Genomic DNA, 21,728 nt, shown 5'->3' with positions numbered 1-21,728 from the left:
AACTTGTTGTTGTTGCTGCTGTTGCGGCTGCGGTTGTTGTTGCTGTTCTGGTCCTTGACCAATTTTACTACATGTCGCTGCTAATAATTGCAAAGGTGAAGGTTGTACGTCCTTTATTGTTGTAAGGGTAAAGATAAAACAAATCAATATCAATGAACAGTGATATTCGATATTAATTCTCTTACACCAATTACTGCACCATATCAACATTTCAGAAATTAACTTATAGTTCAACTACTATTCAGACGGTCGAAGTTAATTGTCGCAGAAAATACAAATCTTCTTTGATTGGATAATCAATGTGCAAAAATCGATTCTGTATGAATTACTCAAGTTCTATTATATCATGCGCTTCTTTCCATACAAATGACTACACTGATTAATTCTTGAAATGTCGTATGAGAAGGCTGATTGATCATAGCCCATTGATTATGTAGCTGCTATATACTCGTTTTCAATAATATAGGCAAAATGTTACACTTTAAGGTACTAGTGCTTAACAGCAAACTAAAAATAGAGAAAAGAGTAAGACTACAATTTCTAGAGCGTCAACTACTGGCACCTTCATTAAATCATGTCACGAATGCTATCGAAATGAAAGTGAGAAAGGGTCATAAGCTGTCCAATCATGTAGTGAAGTCACATAACTCAAATTGATTGATTGAAAGTTGTATTGGTGTTTTCATTAAACTATCTATCCATAATGGAAATGAACGATTCAAAATACAACTAATTGATAATAATGTACACAAAAGGCGACATTACTGTTTTGGGCATTTTATGGCGTAGACAGTCATGCCATCGAGTTGGCTAAAGCTGCAAAAAATCAACCTTGCTGCTAGGCAAGGATACGATCATTCACGCTATATCGATGAAATGTTCAGACTATTGATGTTAAAATGGAACGAAAGGATAAGTATTGACATCAAAATAGGATGGTTTATTTTTTGTAGTACAGTAGGTTGACTTTAAAAGTACAAAGAGGGATGGATGCCTAAATGATGTGGTCGGTACAAGATGATGATGATGATCCTTGGCTACGATCGCGGTCAAATCATTGTCAAATTAGTTTGCATTTGTGTTCAAAAGACTGTTATCGTACCCGAGATAAGTTTGATTTATTCATTACTTGCCAAGGTAGTCAATTGCAGGAAGGACAAGTCGGTCCAGTCAAGACAAGTATAAAAAAAGGGCAGCGTCTTTGGCCTTTTCTTGACTTGCAATATTATTATTATCAATTAATTCTCAACCTTTTCAATCTTCACTATCCAGTGGAAAATGGGTACATGCATTCCAGTGCAGTCGGTCAAACTGAATCACTCGTCCCTTTACGCCCCACTGTAGTCTTCAGCAATAGTACTCGATCGTTAAACATGGATCAATGGTCGAAAAGTGTGATAGAGGTTGCAAATCCTTTCAATGTCATCACCTTGTCCTAAATGAGCAAAAATGAGCATGGAACATTCACCGCATCCATGGTAATTAGGACAATGCGTCAGCTTGAAATTTTCAATCGATCGTTTCTTGTGTCTTCTCTACCACTTTTGACCCTGGTATCATACAGTCTACTATCGCTAGTACAGTGAACGCGCATTTATTAGAGTACGATAAAGTTACAGTATCCACTCTGCATGTCCAATTGTACATAGACCATGCTACTGATACAGTATCAATATCTTCATACAAGACCATACATTCGGTCTCAGAGATGTAGAATGCAAACTCAAGCTTTTCAGGACCATGGTACAATGTACTGTACACTGTAGTGTACCAGAACACTCTATACGATATCACTCACTCGTCTTGTTTTCATGGAAATTCTATCACTCTTGACTAAGCTTTGAGAATGACAACAGAGAGTGGTGTCGACAGACAGATGGACAAGACGTACTGTATGGAACGCGCTTTGACTAATGCTTTTACGTGACGATCGAACTGAAGTACGGACTTCCGGTCGTCGTGACGGTGAACCTAGAGGGAGTCTCTCTATGGCAACAAATGCAGCGACAGAAATGTCGGTCAGCAAGATCGGCTAAGAGGCCTTCATCAATAAGCACATTCTTGATTGGGAACTGTCGAATACGACATTGAAATTGGAGTAGTGTAACAGCCTAGGAATAACATTACTTGTAGCAGGATACCGTTGCTTATGATAGCTAATTGTAATGTAGAAAGAAGCGTGGCGGTGTCGATTTCAAACAAGTAAGGACTCCTTACTTGTAGGCAATCAGGGAAAGTCCATGTTACACAAGTTAGAAGCGTAGCCTAGTTCGGATCCATTGCAGTCAATTGGAATTGATCCCATAATTCTATGTAGATGATGTCGTACCGCAAAGTACTTTAATCGGTATAAAAGCGACGACTGAGCATTTCAATCAGGCCTGTCTACCCGACTCCTCTACCCACTTTAAACATTCGTACAACCTGTGTCCTATCCACCCTGTAGAAGTGGATATTTTTCGAACTTCCCTGTCAGAGGTACGTAGGTATCATGTCAAGACAAACTATGGGTAAATTGGTACATACTAAACAAATAACGTCTGTCATCAAGGGCATCTCAAATTCTTAATACACACGATAAAAAAATTTGAAACCCCTTTACATGTCAGCTGGAGACAATTTGGGAGAACATGCATGAAATGTGAGAGATATCCAGACCGATCCATTGATAGACAACTCTTACGATTTCTATATAAACTTACACCATTGAAACTTGCCTAATCGTTGTCATCTCACTGCTGGCATGACACGACTTACAATATTATGAACGCAAAGAAAAACTTGTAAATAGCTGTAAGTTGCTAAATGCAACCATCTCCAAGATGGAAGTGACTCATCGGTAACAGCCACATGCACAATTGCACATGAACAGCAGACATCAATTAAGAGGAGGGGAAAATGTCGATAATACAATGATATTCTGAAGCAGTGCAACAGTTACGAAACAAAAAAAAGTTTGGTGTAGCACTTTGGTGGTAATGTTGAGAAGACCGACTCTTTTAGGCAATCAATGCATTGAAAAGAAGATAAAACCGATTGAAAGAGAAGAAGGGAGAGGGAGGAGCAGGAACGAGAAGGAGGAGGAGGGATGGGAGGAACTCCATGCCAATACAACAGTCAACGTTGCCTATTTTGCTTGTTCATCATTATGATACAGGCTATAGTGTACTGTACAGTGCACACACAACGTATCTATTTCTGTTGCACACTTTCCATCCAACGACGTTGTCTCCTTCCTCAAAAGGAAAACAAGCAAAGTTGTAAAAATAGTGCAGGTGAAAACAACATGCCCTTGAGTTGAGCTCGTTTCTTGAATGTACTCTCTACTTATGGCAGTCTTTTTATGACATTATACTGTAATTTGGAGCGGTAAATTGATCGTAGAAGACGAGAATGGTTAACGCGTTGCGTCGTGCCACTCCTTCTTTCCAACTGTACACAGTTTAGATTCTACTCCCTTCAATCCATCCTGGATGTTTCATGTTTAGCACTCCAGCATTATTATTACTGCAATACGGTTTTTCATGACAGCCCTCTAGTTATCCAATCCGCGAAGGAATGTTGGACACTCTCTGGAGCTTATATAAGGAAAAAAAATCAATCGGCGAGCAGCATGTCGGCACCGATTTACGCCATCCACTCACTGATACAGTCTAGTAAGCCTACACCGGGGATGGGTTCTTGACGCGGGACTGACCGGCGTTGTCAGGAAACTCGTCCATTTTGAGCGTGTTTTTTACACAATATCTCACGCTCCATTTAGCGGTTTATTCTCAACTATGTCATTCTGTAATGATTTAAGACATGGTATTTTTTTATTTGTTGACGATTTTATTGTACAAGTAAGTAGGGGATCCAACTGACTATGGTTAGTAATCAGCTGTTGATGTTGGGGCGGGCGCTCGATCTATACGACTAGAAGAGGACGCATCCACGCGCTATACAAACGACTGTTGTCATAGAATAGCACCAACAAGGATTGTTGTATACCGCCCTTGTCTCGCTATCGCACCTCGGACAACGTTGTCAAATACTCTCTCTCTCTCTGGCATGGCCAGTACAAGGAAAAGTACAAGACGACGATGCTCAATGGATTTCAAGTGACATTTTCAAGCAAGTCCACTCATTTACCAAAGTGCAATTCTCATGCCTGCATTCACTTGCATTCTACCTTCTACAGCAAACTGTTCAAAGTTGTCCCGCCACGTTCCACTCGAAAGTCCAAATTTACACTTACGACAAACAGTACAATACAAATGATAATGAGTGACAATCAATAAGTAACTTTTTTTTTTTCACCCCCCAAAAAAAGTTGTATGCAGACGTTGAAAATTCAATACTGGCATCACTTGGAGCCGAGTCTCATTGAACGACAGAGGAGTCATGATGGGATTTCTCTTAACCTAAGGTATGCCCATGGTAAGGAATGAAGGATGGATTGAAATTGTCCATCAAATAAGATTGAACATGAAACTATTGTTGACTGGCTTACCTGCGACGTTGACGCTAACGATGGTTGAATATATTCGCCGTGTGGCCTCGTGGCCAACGACGCCATGAACGGATAGTAATAAACTCTTTGTAACTCAAGATGAGTATGAATAAGAAAAGAGGAATCTTGTTGTGACGGATTTAACCTCCTTTTTTTTTCTCCTCCAACCTTGCAAACAATAAATTGGGGGTTGGAAAAACTATAAAAGCTTAGAAAAAGTTCCAAATGATCCTATAGACAAGGGGAAGTGACTAAAATATGCAATCGATCTGATAAGCGTTACGATACTTCTTCTCGCCAACACTTGGACCAATCGAATACGTTGACAGATGGCAGATGATGCCTGACGTCATTGCTATCAACCAATGGATACGTTGAATTGATTTGATAGACAGTCAAGAGGCTGGACTTCACCGATCAATGACTACCTTTGTTGACTCAACCAGTCAGCGTGAAAATGGACATGCGTGTTGGACACAGTGCCAGTTTGCCCCTTGTTTTAGTCCAAGTCGATCTGCCGCTTGACAGCCTTCTTCAATAGTAGACTAATTTAGTTTGTGGAGCGTACGCGATGTCTCATAGAGGCAGACAAGACGTTTCGTCATTTCTCTCGTCATGCCTCCAAAGCCGGATAACATAGCGTACACCCATACCCCGTATAGTAGACTGAAGTAAAACAGATGTCGTACGCTAAGGCGGTATTTGGCGCATCGAGGCTAAAGGCGACATTCGTTTTACACATTTGCCATCAGCCCAATTACAGTACCATGTTGTACAGTACTATACTGTAGTCTGTACACTGTACACTGTACAACAATAACATACCGTAGACACTAGACACAGTATAGGCTATCAACTGGCTGTCGTTTGCAGTCATCTTCAAAGCACAGTTCGTGTTAGTAGCATACTCAGGTTGGCATTCCATTAGCCAAGTCTGCATGTAGAAACCTCAACATGGCGATAGATAGGCCATCAACTGGCTGTCGTTTGCAGTCATCTTCAGAGCACCAAGCACGATCACAGTTCGTGTTAGTAGCTGTAGTGCAGCCCCAAAAATGTGATAAAGTGATCTTCAAAACAATAAATCAGGAACTACAGTTTCTTGCAAATTTCACTTTATTACAGAAGTTAGGTTCGCCTAACTACCAAGGACTATCTGACTATCTGACAATCTACTTATTACAGCAAAATTCACGATTTATATACGATTAGTTACAGAATGCTTTTACAGTAGCATACTCAGATTGGCATTCCATTAGCCAAGTCTGCATGCAGAAACCTCAACATGGCGATAGATGCAGCTGATTTGCTGTACTGTACTGTACTTCAACATTCATGCTCTCAACGGCTGTAATAGATTGGATAGTTGAAATTGGCATGAATCGATGTTAGTTCGTTCTCTTACTGTAGAATATGTACTGCAGACTTGCAAACAGCGCTTAGCTAAATCAACTTGACTTGAAGCATGCCATTCCATTTTCCCCAATTTTCTCCCCACTTGCACAACAAGCAGTACTGTTTAATCAGTTAACTTTAGGGTTACAATAATATATTTAATATTCACGATAAAGGGCTTGAGTTTATACTCTTCTCCCCAATTGTCTCCTTAGAGGTACATCATCCAGTAGAATAGCAATCCATTAGTTATTGAAACACTTTAGTTATTAGTACACCTACTGGGAAGTTGTAGTGTATCAGAGATCTCTACTGAGCTGAATTAATTTTCGCCACATTATTTCTACAACATGGCCGTGCTCATCCAACTGTAATCAGGTTATTCCCGTATCTAAATTCTCTCCAATTTAAATGCAATAATCAGCAGTATAATTTAGGCTTAGGGTTAGACTTGTCTTTAGCATTCCAGTTGATTACGATTTGGTATCGTTGGCCACAAAGTGTTTTTCACAGCTGGTGTATAGATGATACGATAAAGCGAAAAAGTCTGCATGAGCGTACGTCTGTATCAAGGAGCTTGTTGCAAAATGCAAATTAATATTACTGTAGTCAACGACGTGAATTCATAGATAGATTCTCCAATCATAACTTTCATTCGAGGTTGCTACCCTCCATTTATCAACTTAGAAGTAGACTTTTGACTTCTGCTGTATACTATACGGTAATTCATTCATTATATAAAATGAATAAATTAATTATACTGTATTTATCGAATACCCATGGGTACTTTCTCAACGACATGCAAAATGACTGCAAAAGTGTATAATTAGACAGTGGCATCATCAAGTCCATTCCAAAAATGCTGAAGTTAGCTGATACGTCATGATGTTGCTGCCATAAATGGCCAACTAAGGAATACTCATAAATGATTCACTAAATCACGTCACTACGGTAGTCAACTATATCTGTACACTGTACTCGTATATTGATCCTACTCATAACCTAATATTATACAGAACGTGTGATAGAGTCACCACCTGAATCTTGCAGTTGCTCTTTTGCCATAGTACTGTATTTCTCGATGAATTTTATCTTAATGCCATTGGTACTATATGAATGTAAGGAATTTAAACAGGAGTCAGCATACTTTGGATTAATTAAAAGACGGAACGAAAAACGTATAGTGTACGCAGTATCATAGAAACTGTCTTCTATCATTAGGCACCAGGCTAGCACACTGCGGTGTGGAAATGCTTTCAATCAATTCTAATTGAACATTTCAAAGGATGGCTTAATGATGATAAAGCATATATACAGTATCGCTAATTAGTTAGCAAAAGTCTTTCAAATCGAATACTTACCAATTGACTCGTCAAGCCTAAATAAAATCAATAGAGTGTGCAATTTATTATCATGCGAATATGACATATACGACAATCTATGGTCTACAGAATAGCTAGACATCCTTTCATTAAAACAAATAAAATTACCTTTACTAAACAATACTACCGTACTGTAATGGAAGCAGTAATTATTCACTAGACCGCCATAGTGAGAAGAAAGGGGTCTTCAAGATAACTCTTGATATTATGTATCCCTATCCGCATTGGCTGTGATCCATATCACCAGTTTACTCCATTAGCAGCCGTTATAATCAATACTTGATTAAAATCGACTTTAAGGAGAATACATGTCTCAAGCACAGACTCTTTCAATGCGATATCTTTCATTACTTAGAAACGATAGAATAAACCAGTTATGAATTCCAATAGCTATCAAAACTGGATCTATTAATTCTACTATACTAAATGAACACTCATATCTTATATGTAAAGCCATTCAATTCCATCAAACCTATTTTATCGATATATACTAATGTATAATTTGCGTACCAGCATTTATGTATTCAGCAGATGGCGAATGGATGGGTCTAGTTTGGCAAAATGAAACTATAAACATGTTCGCTTCATTGGTTATGACATCGCAACCAACTATATATCATAAAATTGGGTCGGATTGAATATTTATTTTGCTACTTCTATTAACAGTACATAAATATCTTTAATAAAGTATGTAAAGAAAGCAGAAGCCAATTTCTGATGTTCTGTCGGTTATGGAATACACCTAAGCAATTATAAACTCACTTTGAAAATTCTACCTTTCTATAACATTATACAGCTAAGTAACCTATTCAAATCTCACGATAGTTTGACCTCTAGTAGACTGGTTCAAGGCTAACTATTGTTTTCGAAATAAAAGACATGCCATGATCAAATGAACATTAGCAGACATTAGCAGACAAGTTTACGAGAATTATTCCGATCCAGTTATTTCTTCCTATTGTGAAATAATTAAGTTATCAACTGTATTATGCTAACTTATAACCAGAACGCATATTTTTTATTGAAGAGTATAAATATACGGCTATAAAATATTTGAGATATCGTATTTTACGTGCACACTTATTATCTATGCAAGAAATATTACCGTCTGGCAAATATCAGTTAACTGTAAATAATATGATGATAAAAAAAAGCAAAGAAATAAATCAAGATAGAAGTTATTGTCATGTCATTTAATGTAATAGGAGCACAAGGCTGAGTTCAAGTAAACAAATAAAGGTTTCTGATAATATCTCAAAGAATAAAATTGGCAAATAAATGGCCAACAAAGATATGAAAAGGAGAGAATTAATTAATACCGATAGAGGGTTAATCAACAAATCAGGCAATTGATATCTATGAATAACTATTATTAAAATAGTAGTTTATTTTCGCTTTTAACTAATAATGCTCGACGACACAATCATATTTCAGTAACTTTGTTAGCCATATAGGGTTTTCCATTGCTAACTAGTCAGAATCATTTAGAGAAAAGAGTGAATATTAGTAATGAATGATATTGATTACTGATTCTATTTCAATCTACTAGACATCAAACGTAAAGATCCAATAGTTGTTGTTCAAAATTTCAAAAACTGATAGTTGTTATTTAATATTACTAAACAATACTGATAATTAGTGATTAGCTTATTATATAGCCATTGATCTTTGATATCAATCGTCATATTTCAAAGGTCACTATCTATAAGACGCGTTGTAAAACGAGAATAATAATATGCTTCACTAATATCAATAGTAATAATTAATAAGTATTCTCTACATCTATTCAGCATATGTTTTGAATCAATTCAATAAATATCAATAATTTAAGATTAATTAACCCTGTTAACTATAATCAATTTATTTGAATTTGTTGCAATTTAATATAAGCCGTCATACCAGTACATATAAAAAGAAGCTATGTTAATCCACATTATAATGAGGGTATTATTTATTCTAGTAGAATGATTGCATATAAACCAAAAATACCGTCGTATTTTGCAATTAAATTCTTTATTAGTGACAATTTCTATAAAGGAAAAAAATAAAACTATCAATTTATTCTTTGATAACTGAGCACATAAATCGCTCATATCGCTATTCCTCTTTTTACTATATAATATTTTAAATTGCAAGAAATATTAGTCTAGATAGTTCACTATATAATGTATGGTCAGGTAATATGTGGTAGTAGAAATAGCGGACAAGATCTAGTATTTTATATCTTTGTGAAAAATTTCAATTATACACCAAACCATCGTACTTTGTAGCGGCTAAATCAGTCAATTCCACTATTACAAATAGCTAGATAAAATTCTTTGGTAAAAAAATACATTTCGCTAATTTATTTCATTTTATCAATATCAATTTGGCCTTAGAAAGTAGGATAAGGAGCTTTATAAGGTGCCATGAACGTATTCCATTTGAATTGTTTTCCTATGCCGTAGATTATGGACAACATTGATTAGTGATGAGTAAGACATGCAAATTTATACGAGGTATTAAACATCCCTTGGTAGATCCAATAAGTAAATACAAATTAGATGCTTAAATACAACAGAATGATTACATCAGGTACAGCTAGAAAATATCCTTCGCTATTTGTTTCTTGACTGGAGATCGTTAATGTTCTACTCCAGAGCAAAAATGGATATCTGTCAAGACTAGAAAAAGATCAAATTTCAACATTGTTATTCTGCATGATTGAAATCGATAGTTGCCAATGAAATTGCGTTAGCCTAACATCACTACTGTCTCGTTCACATTAGCCTACTAGAAAGCGTAAGATTTCTCATGTAATTTTAATTGCCATCTCTTTTAATTCATGTTACTATTGACTAATTATGTAATCGATGATTCATCAATAAACCAATGCAAAACTTCGTAAATGATGATGATGTAACACCTACATGGCATAAACAACACAAGTAAGTAATAAAACAACCTACTAAAAGGTAATTTTTTAATCATGTATGCATATTTGTATTTAAGATATATGGAGTAAATTAAATTACCATAAATAATTTACTTGAATACACTAATTAATAATTTGTACACTACATTATTTACGAGTAAAATTAGTAAAGATAGTAAAAGTTATATTGCTTTTAAATGGTATCTAAAAAGAAGCTAACAAAATGTATATATTTAATTGAATGCTTGATAGCATAAGTTTGTAGTAATTCATTTTAATTTTTCTTTCATTTTCTCATCTGCAAAGTAAGCTTGTAACATAAAATTAGAGAGCACTAAAGCAAGTATTAGATGAGAACGTTTTCTTGATTAAATGGATTAAATTATATATAAATGTATCTGGAAGAAATCCAGAATTTGTCATTGTTCAATTATAAATACACGGATACTGTTATGACCAATATCTCTACAGTCACGTTAGCTAGTAGAATATTGTTTACAGTAAACAAGATACCGGATGAAATTTACCACTACTGTAAAATCTATTTAATTATAACATGGAAAATATTGTTATTGTTTCGAAGATTAGGAGCGTAATATTTTCAAGCTTTTCTTTGATAATAGAGCCAAAGGTAGTAGATACATTTACCGATGGTTCAGTGTGCACAATTCTGATATAATATACATTCTGTATTATAATGATGAAATAATTATATCATTAATTGTTTAATAAATTATGTAAAATGGTATCAATTAAACATATCTGACAAAATTTTTCCATTAGCAATGCATGCATGCATCTTTAATTTGTTTAAGTAAGGCAGCAGATGTTAACCTATAATACAGAGAATATCCAGGAACACCGTAAAGATTTTATCAATGATTTAATAAATTTTATTGCACTGATATTAGTCACCTATAGGGAAAAAATTAAAACAGAAGATATTTATGTTATGACTATGAAGATAACTAGATAATATTTGCTTTAACAATCTGTTTGTACTGTATATTGTGGAAAAATACTGTTATAATATGAATGAGATGCCTTGATATTATTTATGTGATCTGCTATGCAATATATTTAATTAACTCCTACGCAGATTACAAACTGATGAAGTTTCTTATGACAAGTAATTTGCTGTTATTGAAATTGAATGTATTGTTAACTAAAGTTTCTTTCTTTCGAAAACTGCAGATATATCTAGCTACCTTATGCAGCATCAACTGTTATCAGGTTATGAATCTAATGGTAAATGAACTGCATTAGACTAAAGGACTTTCATTGCTAACACTGAAGTAATGACATAAAATATTATAGTTGTGTAAAGCATCTACAATTTATAACGTAATAAGCCTAATGAGTAGCTGAGCGTATTTTAATAGATGTGATAAAATATGAATAAAATGTCTATAGCTTTTTCTCTATCTGCTGACATTATCGAAAGATAGAAGCAATCAAAACTACTAGGCGGAATGAAATTATGACGAAATTTTCTTTTCAAAATTTTCCAATCAATCACTACAACTACCCATCATATATATATTACCAAAAAAATAGATAGATTATTGAATAGGCACATAAGCAATACGAGAAGAGAAATTATATACATAGAGAAGTAGACTATAATCACATTAGCCCAATTTGTATGATTAATTGCTGTTTAAGAAAGGACATTTATTGAGCATGAGGGGAGACTAATTTCAACTAATCAATATTTAGTTCCAGAAACTGTACCAAGACAAAAATTAATTAATCGTAGCTATTGCATCTAATTAAATTTTATAGATTAAAATTGCTAAGTTGTAGATTTTTTTCGCGATTGCTTCGAAATAGCGGTATCTGTCATGCTACATTATATCCCTACTTATATCTCTATCAATAATTACTTATGCTGCTTTGTAATTTCCAATGGTACACTTTCTCATCAGCTAATGTTGCCTTTAACTTGCTGCAATCGATATTACATAGAAGGTAGTTTTTAAGCTTCTTTGCTTCTCCTAATTACGAATCATCGCATTCAAATTATCTGTCACATTTTCATAATCCAGATGTATACCTGTACTGTATCATCAATATAAATAACATACGGAATTTTTTGTATCAACTCTCACAAATACCTATTGCTCTGATGTGTGTACTACGGATTCCGTAGAATTTGGAATGATTAGATCATTGAATTAAATTTATTGTTAAAGTTAATTGATATTAGAGACAAGTAGTCATAAAATATTTGTATGTTAATGTTCCCCTTCCTCATCCTCATTTCGTTCTGTAAACAGGATTTTATCATATTGAACCACACTATTCACCACTTACTGTAATTTAGAGCTATTTGAATTGTACATTTCCAGAAAAGACTGGTTAAAAGATCTAATTGCGATCTTGTCTAAAATGAGAACTTAGATTATCGGGATTGTCCATGAATAAGTAAATTGATTGGGTTTGAAATCAAATTTGATTAAGATCTTATCCGTAGATGGGCATAAAGTATCGAAATTACCTACGAATGAGTAAGTGGACTAAATGTATAGGCCATAAACAAAGTGGTCTATACATTTAAGATTCCTACCAGCATGCAAATTGAAGATTCGGAGCTGAATCCAAATAAGGTCCATTTCCGTACGGTGATAAAATATCACTACCGCATCATTTTATACTGAAGCATGTAGCTTGCAATCAAGCTAAAAATGTCTGTGCAAGAACATTCTGCAATTTTTACTGTATACGTAAATTGATGCCGTCAATGATCTATACGCGTATTCTATAAGTACACTGATAGAATAAGGCACCGATCATAATCATATAATTAACTATGCTTGTAATTCACAGCTAACTGGCATCTATCTATAAGTGCCGTATTCTTGCTCTGGAAGTCGCTATTAAATTTAAAGTTTTAAAGACTACTTAAACTGTCAGAACTACCTGTCATGGTCCAAACTGGCATAATCATAACGCAAGTATTGAAGCTTAAAAAGATCGGTTAATTATATGATTATACTGTAACTATCGGTGCATTACTATTTTGCTACTATTTACGCTAATTGGTTCCAGGTAAATCAGCAAATATGTTAGCAGGTTAGAAGCAAACCGAATGCTTTCATAGAGAGTAATCAGCAACTTTGCGGCCGATTATGCTAACCAGCTAATTAATAATTATTAATTGGTATAGATCATGATTTAAGATTTTATTAAAAGTCGACATATGGTAGTATTGTCTCTTAGGCTTAGAGTTTGCATTAATACTTACATGCATATTGCACAGTAGTTACTTGATCCTCCCTACTACAATCGTGCAAATTCTTAGAGTATTTTATTAATCAGTAAGACTAATCACTAGAGGCTTTGATGGTAGTAATCACTAATAAAATGCAGGTATTAGTTCCAGCATGGTTCCAGTTAATTATTTCGTGCTCAACCAATATATAAATCTAGTATAGGCACGTTTATTGCGGTTACAATCATCAAATCGAATGATGATAAAAAGCAAGAATCATTTTGTGCCTATGCAATGAATTTTGCTGATAAGTTTTCATTTAAGGAAACATAGCTTACAATTCAGTTCTTTTTGAAGTATTTTCATAACATGACGTCCAAATAATTTTCTAACTAGCATATAAATTCTATCAATGAACTTGGACCAGCTTTCATGTGTATAATCAAGCTGATAATATTGATAGTGAGATTATTGACATCATTCTGCACTAACTTGCATCACAACAAGAATAAGCTGGAAATTAGTAATCCAACTTAAAGTCCTTACTTAATTGAAATGCTTCTATTCTGACTTTTCATTGCTGCATTAAAGTAAGAACTGAGGAATTATTACGATGAATAATGAAATGTTATCAGTTAGTGCTGATATTTCACATATAAATAGTAGAAAACGAAGTCGCACAAGTATAGTATGGCAATATTTTACCACTGTAGAAGATATCAATGGAAAGGTTATCAATGCCTTTTGCCATGTCCCTGGTTGCAGTGCATCGTATAGAAATCCCTCTGGAACAAGTACTCTTTTAAAGCACGTTAAAAAGCATCTTTGGGAAGAAAATGATTTTGAAATACCAGTACGACAAAATGAAGCCGAATCCAATGTTCAGGAAAGTTTAACTGAATCTCCTATTACGAAAAATTTAGCTCGATCTCCGATCAAGAAAATGTTAACTCAGTCTCCTACTGAAGGAAATTTACCTCAGCTATCCATTAAAGAAGAGTTTGATCTATCGCCTATTAAGGACAAGTCGACTCCATTGCCTACCATCGAAAAATCAACTAAAACTGAAATTAAAATCAAAAACAAGAGATATGATGTAAGCCATACCAAGCAATCGTTCAATAATGATATTGTAGAATCGATCGGAGCTTGGATGATCCATGGTATCATCCCTCTTAGTGATGTTGAAAATAGAAAATTTACAGAAATGTTACACAGACTGCAACCTTACTATGTACCTCCAGATAGAACCACAATTCAGAACTATATTAGTGATTATTTTAGCATTTTATGCCGCATAGCCAAAACATCGATACGTACAGTAACATCCAAGATTGCTCTATCGATTGATTGTTCTTCACGCTCTGTTCCAAAAGGTTCAATTACAATTTCAGCTAACTGGATTAATGATCAATGGATACTCAAACGTTTATTACTTCATGTTGCACATTCTCCTGCTCTTTACTCAAACACTTACGATCAAGTCTTATGCGATATTATTTATCGTCAAATATGCCAGTGGGGGATTAAAAGGAAAATTGTTTCCATAACCAGTGAATCCGAAGTAAATATGAGAAATTCATTGCATTTGCTGCAAAATTTAATATTTCAAGAATGTAGCATTAAGCAATTATCGGGTGATGATGATTGGCATATTCCATGCCTGATCCATGCAATACAACCCGCTGTAAAAGAAGGATTCCACATTATCCAACATCAAATTCAAAAAATTCATTTTTTTATCCTATCCGTTAGTCATATCGCATCAAGGAAGAACTGTTTTACAAAATTAGTCGTTGAATTTAGTTACGATCAAGGTACCCAATTACCACAGTGTTGCGATCTTGATTCCAATTGGCAAGATATATTTAATATGATTAACCAAGCCATCAAGTTACGTCCAATTTTTGATAGCATGTGTAACACAGAAGAGCTAGATTTGATTAACTACGCTTTAACACAGGATGAATGGGAATTACTCACTGCTGTATGCAATTTTCTTGAGAAAGCTGTCAATTTAGCAACAGTAGAAGGCGAAACCCATACCATCAACTTGAGCTTAATACCGAGTGCGTTTAAATTATTATTGCAACATTGTGAGAAAGTAACTAATAATGAGAGAACAAATTCAATACCTAAACAAATTAGATATATTGCTAATATGATGGCTATCAGATTAAGCGAGTGTAAAAATGTCGTCGAATATGATGTAGTTAAATTAGCTAAGTTAGTCGATCCAAGATTTCCAAATAATGAATCAACGCTAGATTGCAATGCTATACGACAACTCTTGACTGATTTATACAGATATGAAGCAAAAGAATCAACGCAATCAGCTTCTGTGCTTAGCAGATTACTGAATACAGAAATAGAAGACGATAATAGTTCCCAAGATGACGAAGTAAGTCAATTTTGCACGGCAACCGTCGTCAGAGATGTAGCTGCAGATCCTCTTTTGTGGTGGAAAAACAACGAAAAACGATTTCCTACTTTAGCTCGATTAGCACGAGATGTACTGTGTATTCCAATCTCTTGCACTCCTGATCATTTGTCCGCTAATCCTAGCCAAAGATATCAATCGACTGAAATCTGGCCAGGTCATAAAGAATTTATGCATATGCTACTGTTATGCCGAAATTGGAACCAGTTACGCGTAACCACCTGAACATAATCCTATTCACTCGCATTACAATTTATTCTGAAGATGTTGGAATAATCATTTTTCTCTTACTTAACATTAAAATCAGCACTCTTAAAATCGATGCAGATTAAATTGTATACAATCTACTATTATATTTTTATATCACCCTGTTCTGAAGTACGCGTAGATCGCCAACCCTATTCTTATGGGCACAAAAATAATGCGCGTGAGATTAAAGAAGAATAAAGACATATTATAAGCTGATTAAACGAAAAGTTGATGTATTCTTTTACAACTGCAGGGACTTATACTAGTTATCCATTTTAGCTACTTGGACCATAATCTAACCTCACTAAATGATGAAAAAAAGAATTTTACCAACCATACCTTACGCTCTCATATATTACTTTGCCTCACATTCCCTCATCAGATGACTATTTTGCTTGTGCCTAATACCCCCCCCCCCCCCCCTTCACAGCTACAAACAATCCCATAAGCATTATATCTACTGTAAATCTTGATATATACTCGCGGTACAATTCTTAATACTTTCTTCAACTCCAAATTTCACAAGATAAAACTAATCTCTCATATCATACGAAGACGTTCATAATGCATAATAGTCGTCTTTATATGTAATCGAATTACAAATAGGAATAGGCTATAGATTTATATTAATATGGTAACATAGGTGAACAAATTTTATTTCGATTTCTTATAGCACAATATACTGTAAATGATTGTTAGGATGATGAGTACATTCTGAAAAATTTTCAACAATTACGCTTTTTTCGACCTGTTGGTCTCGTACCAAATTGTTCGATATTAAGAAATCAATAAAATTGCAGCTCTGTAGAATAAATCGACTAACTACCAGCAATTGGCGTTTGGGTCTTTCATTTCTTTTTCGACGTTAAACCGGCGCCTGCATTGAATTTAAAGAAGATGATATCCCCATCTTCCACGGTATAGTTTCTGCCTTGCTGTCTATACTTTCCAGCCGCCTAAAAAATATTTAGGAACTTGCATTATATGATACTCTATGGTTCTAAAAAATTGCAAAACTTTTTATAATAATTAAATGGAGGGTATATTTCAAAAGCTGGCAAAGGAGCTGATTATTAATCAATACGATCCCTCTTATTTGAGAATATAATATTTAATGATGCACGAACTGACAACCAGCTTAACAGATTGAACACTATACCTTAACATTAGCTTCGGATTCCAGTTCTTTGTAGTCGTCGAACTTCATTACCTAATACCAAGTTGAAGGTTACATTAGCATATCAATCAAATCGCCATAAAGGAAGGAAAGTTTCTAATAAAGTTTACAAAATTTTGGCTTACCTCTGCCATTATGAATCCCTTCTCGAAATCGGTATGGATCTTACCAGCTGCTTGTGGCGCTTTTGTACCTTTCTAAATTACAATAAAATAGTTATACTGCATCATAAATCAGTTTAAAACAAGTTAAATGAACAATTTCTAGTATCAAAAAAGCACTAAAATTAGTTTACGACCGAAATAGTAACATATGCAAGTACTCTGAGGTTAGCTTTTATATGATAGTACAGCATAACAACTCGCAATAATTTAATTGCCTGCCTCATTCAACAGACACGGTGCGGCAGTAGTCACTGTATCATGAATTTATTGACACTAACCATGATAGTCCACGCTCTAACTTCATCTTTGCCAGCAGTAAAAAAATATTCAAGATTTAGCGCACGGAATCCAGTCGTAACAATCTTGGATAATGCACTAGAAGACAATTTTCATGGGACTTTATAAATTTACTTTATTATGCGTCCATTATGTTATATTCATGCCAAAAGCAAAAGCGTGCCTCAAGGACAGTTACCTTTGGGCATTACTTGCTTTCAAAAATTCTTCCGCTTCAGTAGCTCCCAAATCTACCAGCTATTGTCATTTAATTTTAAGCAGCGTACATTGTTATTAGTATGGCTTAATTTTAAAAATATTTTTAATAGGAAGAGCATAAATGTTATGTAATTATGTCCTGGAAGTATTTAGCAATGAAAATAAAAAAACTTCCGCAGTGATTTGATAATTGTAATATTGACGTATCAGCAAGTAAAATATGTATATAATTTTTAAATACGTACCTTGCTTTCAAAGGCACCGCTAAACGGAATTATAGTCGGATTGGGCTCCCGCGAAACGATCCATTCTTTAATTTTCAACAACCTATTGTTAACGCGCGAGGATTTAAATAACTTATGCTAACAATGTACAGAGCCTAAGCAATATGTTATAAAAATAGGACTAAAAGAAGCTGGTATACCACGTATAATACTGTATAATACGATTTGATATGCTACTATGGAAGTATTAATAAGCCATACCATTTATTTTTTTTCCTCAAGTAATCTCTTTCAGAGAGATTGACCAAATAAATAACTGGCTTTGCAGTTAGCAACAAGTGTCTATTAAGGACTTCAATCTGTGAATATACGTGTACAAGTAAAAAGTAGATCAATAATTTATGTTTTGATTTATTTATTGAAAAGTATTTATGTAAGACAGCAAAATTTAACTACTTGTTTCTACCATTCTTATGCTACTACACTGCCTAAAAGGCAGTAATGATATAATTGCAAGCACAATAAACAATATTATTTCGAGGGCTGCTATCAAGTGATATATCGTAGATGCCCTTAGAATGGAAGCCTACCTCATTTGTGCCCCATTCACAGAATCGAACCTCTTTCTTTTGATCTACTACAACATCTTGTATTTTCATTAAAGCATCCTATTGAGGCAGTCAAAAATAGATAGTTAGAAGCAACACTAAAAAAATATTGTCAATAAAGGTGGCATTTTTTATCAAGAGTATTATGAAAATACAATTATCCCAAATCTTACATATTCTGGTCTTCCTTTCTTATCATTTCCCCTTACAACAGTTTTTTCCAATGCACTCTATAGGTTCAATAATTAGTTTTAATCAGTAGGGTAAATTGAGATTAATGGAGTTATTAAAATGAACGCTCAATGTATCTTGTATAATACTTTGATAAGCTTACCGTTTTACTGTAAAGGTATTCTTGGTCCTTTAATAGTATAGGACAAAGATTATGAAATTATCTGATGAGCATCAAACTGTTTTATGTTAAGAAGATCGTACAGCATCGCCCATTACCTTTAATCGCAATTCTTCATGGATAACCTCAAGGTCGCGCACAGGGTTAACTACACCTTCTACATGTGTTACATCGTCATCATCAAATGCACCTGAAACGTATGATGCAGAAAGTCATTTTGCTTTTATATCAATGGAAATCTGCCAAAGACATTGTATAAACGAAACTAGATAGTATGATTTCATTGGCGTGTTCGTCGAGTTACTTTGTGTGTGTGTGACACTGAATTTTGTACCCTAACATGAAGTATATCAGTTTAATGTTAGTTACTTACGAACGACATGAAATATCGCATCACAGGCTTTAATATGTGATAAAAAAGCGTTCCCGAGACCCTTTGAGGTAGTTAAAGTAGAGATGAGATGGCCATGAAGTTGAGAATACAAGAATAGATCTAATCCGTTCGATATTTAGAGCAGCCAATATATTGAGAACTTACCTTGCCTTCATGAGCACCTTCTACTAAGCCAGCAATGTCAGTAACATGTAAATACGCTGGTACCTTACTACATGATAGTGGAATAATGTACTACATCAACTGATGACATTGTATCGAGTAAAAGCAAATTACTATCACATTTCTTGCTAAAGATCAATATTGGTACCTTGCTGGTTTGAAAGAATCCACAAGAAAATCATATCGTTCATCAGGTACAGGTACTCGACGTATAAGGTAGGAAAAAATTGATGCATGTATGTTAGTACAGAGCTTAATACATAGGAAGTTAAGTTGATCAATTGATGTTTGTAAAACAACTGTCAATTGCAATTTGCAATTTTCATTGGATACTTATTTTCATTAGGATCTATAAAAGTTAAGTAGGTAACAATAGTTTAGTAATGATAGCATTTCATTTTACAAGGCTAGCGAGGAATGGCTATTTTAAATCAGATTCTATTACGGTAACAGTCATTTATCCAATCGTTCATTACCGATGGTACAGAAGGGAAAGTTTTCAGCAGCTGCAGAGCTTTTTGTTAATACATTGAAGAAGGTGGATTTCCTAAAAAGATACAATCATTTCGTAACTCAATGACGATTGATTCATTTATCAAACACTGGATATACCGTCTAGTGAGGAGATGTGTGCTAATCCTTTACTTCCCTTTTAGCCAATATATACTATCTTATACGTTGGCCAACCAAGATATAACGACGATATCAACTAATTCAAAATGGATTCTAGTAACTTGTTGCAACTACAATACAGTAGAAGGAAACACTGGCTATGATATGATCGCTTGCAAGATTGATGAGTTAAGTGATGACAATGCCTAGATCACATCATGGTGTCGATGAAAATGAATGTGGAATAAAGAGCATCATTCTTCGGAGGCAGTTATTACGTATTCAAATGCTATGATGTTATGATATTGCCCAATCTAGCATACCTACATAATCTATAGGATACGATGATCAAGGCAGTTTTAGTTACAGTCCTTGCAACAATATGTATTGGAATTGATTAGACTATACATACATGCATGCACTATGCAACACTGTTGACTGCGACGAGAGTTAGTGAAGGTGTCGATGCCATATTCTTGTGTCACTTTGACGACGCCATGAGTTATGATTTAGCAAGTAATCTACAGTACGTTAGGTAAAGTCTAGTCGATTTGGTTGGCTCATAAGAATAGGTTGTATTGATAATAGAAGACGATCTCACTTCTTCTGCAGTCGTCTTGACCGGCAAGATTGATCTTCGTCATCTATCCTGCAAAATTGGTCTTAAAAATCTATCCTTGTCGTCGTCATGGCTCTACTCACCCAACATTAGGCAACCCAACGATGCCACACTTGAGTGAAGTACCAAATCTTCCTAGTAAAGGCGATGGTTTTTCAGCTTCCTTTTTCTTAGGTGGCATAACGACAAGTTGATGATGTTATAGTCAAATAATCAAGTAAATTCAAGGTCAATTGGCAACTATCAACGAGTGATGATGGGAAATAGGAAAGATTTTACTACCGCCTTCTTCCTCTTGGAGAAGCAACTTGCTGAAGTTCGGTAAGGACATTGACGCAGGCGCACTGGATGAGACCATCCCTGGTCCAAGATGAGCATGACTCTATGGCGACCGTCGGACAAAACTCTACCCACTTTAGCCATGTTGATCGCTGCCATGGAAGCCATTTGTGCATGCCCCATGTTCTTCAACAGGCTGATTTCAAGAACTTGAGTCTATCGCACTATACGATCTGTATTATAGAGTTCATTCTTACACGCTCAACGAATTATTCCACGATCATAGGTCAGAAAAATATGGCGATGCTTTGAGCTGATGATCATCCCCACCAACCTCGTCTAACATCAGACCGCAACAGCACTCGTGTTTTCGGTCATGCTAGTCTATAGTCAACCTTTCACAAAATGTGTAAAACACATAGCGTATCAAGTCTTGATATCGCGGTACAATGCACTCGTCGGTCATGCCATCTTATTTGCACACCTCCTCTTTCTGCTTGGGTGCCTCTGCAGTACAGTACATCTATACAGTGTTTACATTGTACAGCACCTCAGA

General features: G+C 35.0%; 1 protein-coding gene across 1 annotated transcript; it reads right to left on the bottom strand.

The window, feature by feature from the left end:
• Window positions 1-16,934: 16,934 nt before the first annotated feature.
• On the bottom strand, window positions 16,935-21,074 carry TRIADDRAFT_30808 (uncharacterized protein; the record flags this gene model as incomplete). Its single annotated transcript, XM_002116355.1, has 15 exons — window positions 16,935-17,042; window positions 17,246-17,296; window positions 17,389-17,460; window positions 17,706-17,802; window positions 17,903-17,961; window positions 18,168-18,249; window positions 18,408-18,505; window positions 18,737-18,814; window positions 18,928-18,984; window positions 19,190-19,296; window positions 19,480-19,540; window positions 19,645-19,711; window positions 19,811-19,865; window positions 20,139-20,209; window positions 20,977-21,074. The coding sequence occupies 15 exons, from the start codon at window positions 21,072-21,074 to the stop codon at window positions 16,935-16,937; spliced, it is 1,161 nt and encodes a 386-aa protein (XP_002116391.1).
• Window positions 21,075-21,728: the final 654 nt, after the last annotated feature.

The sequence above is a fragment of the Trichoplax adhaerens genome, genomic scaffold (genome assembly GCF_000150275.1).
Source record: "Trichoplax adhaerens TRIADscaffold_15 genomic scaffold, whole genome shotgun sequence".
Classification (NCBI taxonomy): domain Eukaryota; kingdom Metazoa; phylum Placozoa; class Uniplacotomia; order Trichoplacea; family Trichoplacidae; genus Trichoplax; species Trichoplax adhaerens.
This window is presented reverse-complemented; position numbering and strand designations above follow the sequence as displayed.